Source organism: Atta colombica, unplaced genomic scaffold (genome assembly GCF_001594045.1).
Source record: "Atta colombica isolate Treedump-2 unplaced genomic scaffold, Acol1.0 scaffold111, whole genome shotgun sequence".
NCBI lineage: Eukaryota > Metazoa > Arthropoda > Insecta > Hymenoptera > Formicidae > Atta > Atta colombica.
The window spans coordinates 1,072,937-1,082,467 of NW_017259197.1; the positions used below are offsets into that span (position 1 = coordinate 1,072,937).

Genomic DNA, 9,531 nt, shown 5'->3' on the forward strand with positions numbered 1-9,531 from the left:
CGAACCTATTCACGAAGAAAGAGATGCACGCTTCTTATACAGTAATTAGTATGATTAGTACTTTTGCCATTTAAACGGTTTGCCATGTATCTATATATTATACATATACATATTATTATATATCTATCATGCCATTGTCTTGAACCGCTTGTCTGATTAACGTTGCGCGTTATTTGTGGATGAGGATATTGTCGGGATGTCTTTTAAACATTTCTTTGTATTCGTTACGACTGAATCTAATATGCTACGTCTAAGAGCAATTTCCATCCTTGTACGCTTCAATATCTATTTGTTTATTTTTTCTCTCGCAGTGCATCTTATCGCAAGTAGCAATTACGTTATGGACAACTGTTACATGTCTGTCGGGCGTGTATACTGCATGCTCATTAATATTATAAAACTTAAGGGAGCGCGTATATATATCGAAAAACCAGAGAGTATGCAATACATTCTGAGTTCTACACTTAAACTTGTTATCCATATGCGGAAATTATGAATTTTTTGCTAATATTTCTTGTTAAACACACTTTTTTTCTAAATTGCTTTGCATAATTGGGTGATTTTTATTTCCGCGATATTAAACATCTGTTTTTGTTTAATGTTCAAAGTATCTAAAAATTTGACTAAAAAGTGTTAAGTTATAATATATCTATTAAAAATTAAAATTATTTCCTGATATCTTTTTTTATAAAACTAAGAATCGTGTTACTTTATATATATGTTCTGTAAATTATATATATGTTCTGTAAATTATTTTACAGTATGAAATATATTGTACAATAATACTATAAAATAATTCATATTTATACACATATTACATCTTTTTGTGTTAAGAAATTTTTAAGAGAGAGAGTTGTGAAAAGTTTACATTTCAATTTTAACATCAAACATTTTTATTGTTTCAGAGTTAAAAATTGTCCAATTAAGAATTAGTTGTTCCATCTTCAGATAAACTATGTAGTAATTTACATTTATTGGATAAACAAAAAAGTAAAAAGAGTAAAAGCATAAGAGAATAAGAAAGTAAGACAGTAAGCTAAAGTTTACCGAAAGATGGAACAACTTAGCCTAAGCCAGTCACATTAAAGAAGAGCCTTAGCAATTATGATCTATCTTTTTTTTTAAAGAGTACAGTTATAAGATAACTCGTATCTTCTGGTTAGTATCACGATGCATCACGATGATATACACACGAAATTCATAATATTTTCCGCAATGTCCGCGAATTAAAAATGTGTCGCATATACACAAAAATTCGCCGATTTTATAATTATTTGATGTATCAAAATAATTATAAAATATTCTGAATTTTGAAAAAATTGGCAGGTTATTTTGTCGGAACTGTCTGCATTTTCATTGGGCAATGACAATGGCGTGATTTACGACATGTAGATTCAAAGGACTTTTGCAACGAAACATTGACGGGACATTGACGTATAACACTATTCTTCCATTTAGGATGTTTATGAGTAATGTATTTGTGGTCTTACCTTCCGAATTAGCATATAGCCGCGAAAAGTGATGTTATGCAAAAAGTCAAAACAAACTGATGTGAAGAGAATTCGTGTAATTTTAAAGGACGAATATGTTTGCCTTCAAAGATCGATTTTGACCGATTTGAGAGTTAAAATCTTTGCCATGACTTACAATTAGAACAGAAATACACGCTTTCAGTTGAATCGCTCATTTCCGCTTTTGGTCAAAAAACGTGTCTATTACGCTTGCACACTGATTGCTTTCGACGCAATTAACTTCCGACTGTGAGGCACAGAAAATAGTATACATGGGCATGGAATAAAGAAGCGCGTGCGAGCTTTACGTCTGACCGTTATTCGAACCAGTAATCATTTTCCATTATGACAAAGCTTTCCCTGCGCACGGAAAACTGATCGGATCTACCGATCGCTGCGCATCTATCGACAATAGTTTCTTACCCATATTTTTGGCTAGCTCTGTCGTTATGGTTGCGGAGTCGCAGTTGACATAGTGTGTTGAACTTATTTGCAGTAGAATATTATTAATTTGACGGCTTACGACATCCCACATCCATATTATACGATATTGCCGATAACCGCTGATTATCCAATCCCCCCTTTTCGCCATTGCAGCCACTCTTGTCACTTTGGTTCGCTAGCGTGGATCACCCGGAGGACTCTTTTCTTCCGTAGCTTCAGTAGTGAGTGGATGTGTGTGTTTCGGTCCTGTAATTCACGCACGCGAACCAGATCGACGATGAGCTGGCTTTTGGCAGCACATTAACGCTTGGGTGATGACACTGTATTATCATTGCTGATACACGACCGCGCTCGTCGTCATCATTCCGTCGCGAGACAGAGATTCGATCATTTAATCACACTTGGTATTTGGCCGACTTTTCGAATAACACCGACGATCACCCAAGCAACAATCCCCCTTCTCCCGGGCCATTATTTGCATGACCAGACTCTGTGTTCGTAGCGAGTTATCTCTTATGCAATTGCAAGAATTGTTTATTATAATTATAATGGTTAATATTATGGTTAAACCCACTTATTACTAGCGTTATTATTACGATTATTATTATATTGTTGCCTATTAATGCTATTATGACTATGTTATTCTTCTTATTACTGTTATGTTTAAGATCTCTCTTTAACTTTTGTATTAATTTCATTATTATTATCACGAGTATTACAAGTACGCAGGATAATCTTTTGTCGAGAATTATATGATGAAATAATTTATTAGCGTTACATTTTTCGTGATACATTTTCATATATTTTGCACGCTTCTATGGTGAGCCTATGGTATACTTTCGCGTGATTATACTTTATTTCTTTAATTATTTTTTTATAAATTTATTTTTTCGTATATCTGTCTGGTAGGTTGTTAATGCTTTGACCTAACGTTTTGCTAACACGAAAACCGTACTCTGGAATTTGATGTTTAATCTATTTGCTGCATTTGTCTCTTATATATATTTCGGATATACGAATAATTCTTCTAGATACGAGTGTACGTGTGTGTTTCCGTGTGTGTGTACATATAATATGCATACATCTTTTGTCAATGGGTAATAAAAGGAACGGATATAGTAGCTGTAGCTGGGTGGAGTTTCCGCTTCCACTTGGGTCCACTTTATTCGTATTCTTTCGATGGCCAATGTTCTACGATTCGCATTTATGTCTTTCTCTCTTCCATATGTTATTTGTTAAATGTGGAATTATATTCATGCTCGCGAAAAATATATATTGCTCGCTTACGATTCAATATATGACTTCAACGCGAACTGTTTTCTTGTCTCCGATGATATCTGGTGCGTTTTGGCGATATACGCAATCACATGATACATGCGTACATATTATATATATACATACACACATTTATATATGTAATTATCGTTCTTGCGCGAACCGGGTTTATATTATATTATGTCGATGTCTAGCATCGTTTTCGACCGGATATGAGAGTGACGGAGAGAGGAAAAAGAGCGAGGTGCAGAGAAATTCGAACATTCTTACCAAATCTTTCCGTTGCTTTCGCGTATTTTGTTAATACTAAAATTTCAGTCTAGTCATTGTGTTGAATATATGGCCCGCCGAGAAGAGGGCTTCCAAACCTGATTCGCAAATTCTGTATAATGTTCACCAGCATAGGATACATACGTATTAAATAATTATACATGAAATATATCATGACCCAAATTATAATAAATATTCGAACGTGACAATTACTATGCTGAATTTTAGTTGAAATCGTAGTCTTTACGGTATAATTTTTCCGGATGAAATTTGCGAATCAAATATCCTTGTTTCTAGGCGTGCTCCTTGCATACATTGTGTCCGGAATATCACGATTAGCATAACGAAAGTGTCTCTCACACACACAACCGGCACGCGTTATAAACGTAATATGACTTCCCTTGATTCTAGCCCAAGTCAAGCCATTTTTGCATCCCGACAAAATAAATTCGGAGATTAGAGTTAACACGATTAGATGCAAGACTCTATTGCAGTCGATTAGAATTATTTTAATTTTACACCACAATATATACATACTAAAATAGGAAATATCCTGTTTGAAAAAACAAAAGTTCTACTGCAAATTTATCACTTAATTCGTATGTGTGAATGCTCGGCGATTGTCTTTTACTTTGTCTTTAATAAATCGATCACAATGCAAAAATATGATATATATCATTTGAGAAATTATTCATTTTAAATTATTCTGATCGCTTGATTATTCGCACATCGATAGCACTTAATTAATATCCATATACAAACTGGTCTTCTAGAGCATGTAATGAATATGCTCTAACACTGAAGAATCTGAAGTATCTGATTGTGCGGAAGATCTCAGTGATCGTAGGAATGCTTAAAAATGTACCAAGGCCCGATATTTTTAATTACTAAGAATGCAGGAAACTTACATATATCAATATTCTAAATTTAAAGTAAGAAAAAGAAGAATGGATACTTTATGACTTCAACGCATATTATTTGATGCTTCCTTACAACTCAATTAATACAATTTACTGATATTTAGTTTATCGACGATATTAATCAAGTACACAAATACAATATTTGTTGAAAATTATCGAACCGATGTACTGATGTATATTTCTCACTTATCTAGTGATTAAGAGTGTCTTGCATGTCTGAAACTAATTCCGTGATTAACGAGTATGAATAAATGTATAACGTTATTGTAGCACTTCTCAAATTCATTTCGAGATGCTGGATCATAAGATGGATTAAATTATCGGATACTATTTTTGAGCAATCCTAAATAAAAGAGAGAGAGAATGCGAAAAAGAATGATATGTGAGATAAGATTACGTGTGTATGTATAAGAGTAATCTTGCAAGAGTGCATGTGTGTGTGTGTGTGTGTGTGTGTGTGTGTGTGTGTGTGTGTGTGTATGTGCGTGCGTGTGTGCGCGCGCGTATATATGAGATATTATAAGTTTTTTTTTGCAAATCGTTCACCTTTCGCCGATCTCATCCGTTATAAGAGTATCTGGCACATTTTCTTTCAGTTACTGGACACCCTCCCGGTGTGCCAAGATTTTAATCGACAAGTGTGCAACCGTCCCGCCTGCAAGTTTATTCATCTCAGTGATGGTGAGTTATTCGCGCGTTATTGGGAAGTACAGGTTGATTATGCACACTTAAATGAAAAACAAGTTACTATCAGTTTATGTGAAGTGGAAACTATTATAGAAGAAAATGTTCCATTTGGGATTATAATTAATGTTATAAGAAACATTAATTTTACAATAAAGGCATATCTTTTATTGTTACACGGAAGAACGATTTTGCCAAAGTGTTCAAAAATTTGGCTATAGTTACAGATTTGAAAATAATTTTGTTAGACTATCAAAATAATTTTATAAAATGTTTAAGCTGATTGCTAGAATATAAACATTTTTTATAACATTACTCATCATGTTTGAGTTTTTTATTATTTTGATGATTCCAACAAAATTATTTTTAGATCTATATATCTAGCTACTTTAACAAAATCTTTCTCTCTGCATATATTTTACGATATGTTCATGTTGTCACATTTAATTATCTATATTTTTCTCAGATACGTTTAATTAAAATGTGTTAATCTTTGATATTGAGCTGTAGATTGTGTTTATATTTTTACCTCTTTTAATTTTCATGCGTTTCACTGATTGAAAGATTTATATTAAAAAATTAAAATACGAAATCATATGACTATGTTTACTGCTGAATGCAGCATGGAAACGAGCCAATATCTCGAAGAACATTTAACTCGTTTAATTGATATTCATTGAGCGCTTTGGCGATTTTCAAATTTCTCTTTGGTCACACAGATTGATTTCAATAACGAGATTTCCGATAAAATCGGCAGTTTCGGTAAAGTAAGCGTCTCGAACGACGGCAGAAATTCGGCTATTGAAATTCCTGCGCGACGGAACTATTCCCCGCAAGCAACGGGCGATTATGGCCTTGTCTTTCGTTCACCGATCGATTCTATGCGAACTTGCCAATTCTCTCTGCGTGCGAGACGCGTCGCAATTACGTACAATAAATCATTCGCGATGTTATCGCTTGGAGGAGTCCGATTGTCGTTCCATGCTTTTATTTTACTTCCGTTCTGCGACGTCGTTGGCGGTGTCGATCGGTGCCTTCATTATTCTTTGTATTATTACAAGCCATCGTTACAGCATGTCTTGCTTTCACATTTAGCATGCGAATGATCTTTGCGAATGTAATGAGACTCTCCCTCTTTGTCAAGCTGCCGTGTCAATTAGATTCTATTCGCGATAATGAGCAAGTAATGTTACTCAAGATGTGAACGAGAAAACGCTTCTCATCAATTCTCCAACAATTAACGATACTTTTTGCACAATCAATTGCAAACAATATACACTTGAATAACGAATGTATTTCTATCGCAGCAAATTTGCATCAATTTCTTTGATGTCGTTGAACGATTGAGAATATTTATGCATTGCACTCTATGAATATTGCAATCAATGTCAAGTTTCTTTAAAGTCTTTCTCTGGATATTAAATAATTTGTACTGTTATACGAATCAAAAGAGTTTTGTATGAGATAGCATCTTTTTGTGCTCATTGCATTTATACGTTTAAATATGTTTAAATTTATGTATATAATATACTTTAAATAATAATTCTGTTAAAATAATTTTCATAATTTGAACGATAAAGCTTTTTTATTAGTTTCATAAACTTAACCTTCTTGATGGCAATGGTTCATTTGGATCCAAAGCGAAAATTTTTGAATAATTGTACATTCTATATGATTGGTATTATGAATTTCTAAATCATAGATAAAAAAATTTAAACTTTTTTGTTTAGTAGCTAAAGTTTGTAAAGATTTTGTACTTTATACATTTTGTATTTAAACAGGATGCTTTAAAACTCATAATTAGGTGTAGTTTTCATAGATGTACTTAATTGGAGAACATATTTTAATTTTTACATTTGCCCAAAAACTATTAATATCTCGATTTTGCATGAAAAGAACAATTTTTGCTGAAGTATTTAAAAATTTAAATAGATACAGATCTGAAAAATAATTTTGTTGGATCATCAAAATAATTATGTAAATAAAAACAGTGTGATGAGCAACGAGCTTTGCAAAAAGCTTTGATTATAATAATCAGCTTGAGTGTCCTAAATAATTATTATGATAGTTTAACAAAATTATTTTTAGATTGTATCTAACTAATGCTAAATTTTTAGATAATAAAACTGTTTTTTCCATATGGAACATTATTTTTGACACTATAGTCTCTGCACGAAAGAAGCGATCGAATTGTTTCCAATATGATGATATGTTTACAATTACTAATGATATATATGAACAATCGACTGACCTGATTTTGTAATGAATTTTCAGGAAACGTGGAGGTGATTGACAACCGTGTAACGGTGTGCAGGGACGCAGTGAAGGGCGCGTGCATGCGACCTCAGTGTAAATATTACCATATACCGGTCGCGTTGCCGCCGGCGCCTCTGATGGCGATCGCATCGTCTGCCTCGCCTTAGGGTTACTTTTGTCAACGGCTAGCGCTGGGACCGCAAGAGGAAACGAGGAAGAAGACTCGATAAGTTTGCGCGAACACGCATCTCCGTACATGTCGGGATTATTGTGCATCGAGGCGGCATCAGTAGCGACACCGGCGAACAAAGCGTTTGAGAAGAAATGGAGGCACACCGAACATCGTCGTTCTTGTCGTCGATTCGATTTAGCTTCAACAGCACGTCGATATTCCTCCGCGACATTCCTTTCCGATGTACATGCTTATAATGCACACGCACGAATGTGCGAACGCACGTTCAGATGACAGGGGGGAAATAGCGCGCGGTAGGAAGAATAAGAGTAGGAAAACGTAGCCGAAGAGAGGTTTCTGTCGGCATGAAGTTGGAACGGAGAAGGAAGAAAACACATATAAGCCCAAAAGTTCTTGCATATGTAAGAGACGTTGTTGCCGAAAGAGAAGACTGAAACCGAGAAAGAATTTTGGGTGATTGGATCGTGGAAGTTGAAAGACCGAGCAGTCCGGTAAATCGTTGCGTCGTGTCATGATTCGAAGATTGTATGTCATCGAAGTATTACAATCGCAGCGAGCTAGTGAGCAAAGTCTTCCTTAATATCGTCTTTTTTCTTTTGATTTATATTTGGCTTCCCATCGCGTAAGGATAAATAAACTCGAAACGGTTCGGAATAATTCGTAGCAACCGAAGCAATATTTCAACTTTCACGATACTCTTTTTTTCGTTAACTCGTTCGTGAGGCTGGATCTTTCGGAATGAGTGTAAAGCATCGACAAGAAAACAATGACAACGTTTTGTCCCAGCGAGTAAACATGAAACTTGAATACATCGGGATCCATTCTTCTCGCAATCGAGCGAGTTAGCGAACAATAACCCGCGGTTCAGTATCGTTTAAGTTTCTTCTCATTGACATGGCGAAATCGCATCAGCGATCTTCTTTCTCGGTCTTAATTAATAATCGATGAATAATAGTTTTTTCGAGGGCAACAAAAAGCTGAAAAAATAAGTTTTATTTTCGATTCTGAAATCTTGCTTTTATGATATCGATATTTCGAGTACAATTATTCTTGTCCTATGATTGAAAAGTAAAAGAAACAAGGAAAAATCATATAAAATACTATACAAGACACTTGTCTTATACAGCAACATTACTGCAACGTTAGCAATGTTATCACACTATTACGTTGATGTAACATTGTTGGAATGTCCTGTATAGGATCTTTCTTCATCTCTTTTTCATCATAGAAAGAAATAATTGCATTATGTTTTAAAGATATGATTGACATTTATAATAGATTTTATAATAGATTTTATTTTCTATGTTTGCGAGAACTTTTCTCTTATACCTACGATTTTCTTCCTTTTCCCAATTTCTGACATGCACTCAGTGTCTTCTTTCGCCGTGACGTGTGATGCACGTTCGCGCAATGCAAGACATGCTCGTTAGAAAATCCGAAGAGAGTTTGTCTCGAAATATTGTTCTATAAAGGCGTATTAATATTATACATATAATTATATTATATATTTACGCCAGATTTCGGCGTAAGAAAGAAATCGTAACCTTATCACATATAAGTAGATTAGCTAGGGGCCGCGAATCAACGCGATGAAACAAATGACCGAAGAACACTGATTTTGAAGAAAAAGAAGAAGAGAAACGTATATGATACAAAATATAACGACGATAAAATATCACCGAGATGATGAGAGAATTTACACGAGATATGATATAACGCGGCGAACGCATAACGAAGTTTTTTATACTCGTATATAACAAATCTCAATTATATTTTGTTTTTATGATAATAATGTAAACGCCTGTGTGTATATACGTACGAGGAGAGACATGTATATGTATATGTATGCATATGCGAGAGGGTGTAACGATTTCGCTCGAAGAGGAGCATAATAGTTATCGGCGGATTGATTGGCGGCAATTAGATGAGCGAAGTGAGGTAATGGTCGGAAATGGAACGTCGAAATTTCAGAAACTGC

The 9,531-nt window shown here is 34.5% G+C and overlaps 1 protein-coding gene across 1 annotated transcript in view; it reads left to right on the forward strand.

Annotated features, from left to right (window-relative positions):
- The window catches only part of LOC108693945 (muscleblind-like protein 2), a 9,809-nt gene extending 1,153 nt beyond the window's left edge, over window positions 1-8,656 (forward strand). The window contains exons 2-3 of the mRNA XM_018203169.1: window positions 5,017-5,101; window positions 7,379-8,656. Of these exons, the coding sequence (XP_018058658.1) occupies window positions 5,017-5,101; window positions 7,379-7,527 (234 nt within the window). The 3' untranslated portion in view covers window positions 7,528-8,656. The remainder of the gene's footprint in view (window positions 1-5,016; window positions 5,102-7,378) is intronic.
- Window positions 8,657-9,531: the final 875 nt, after the last annotated feature.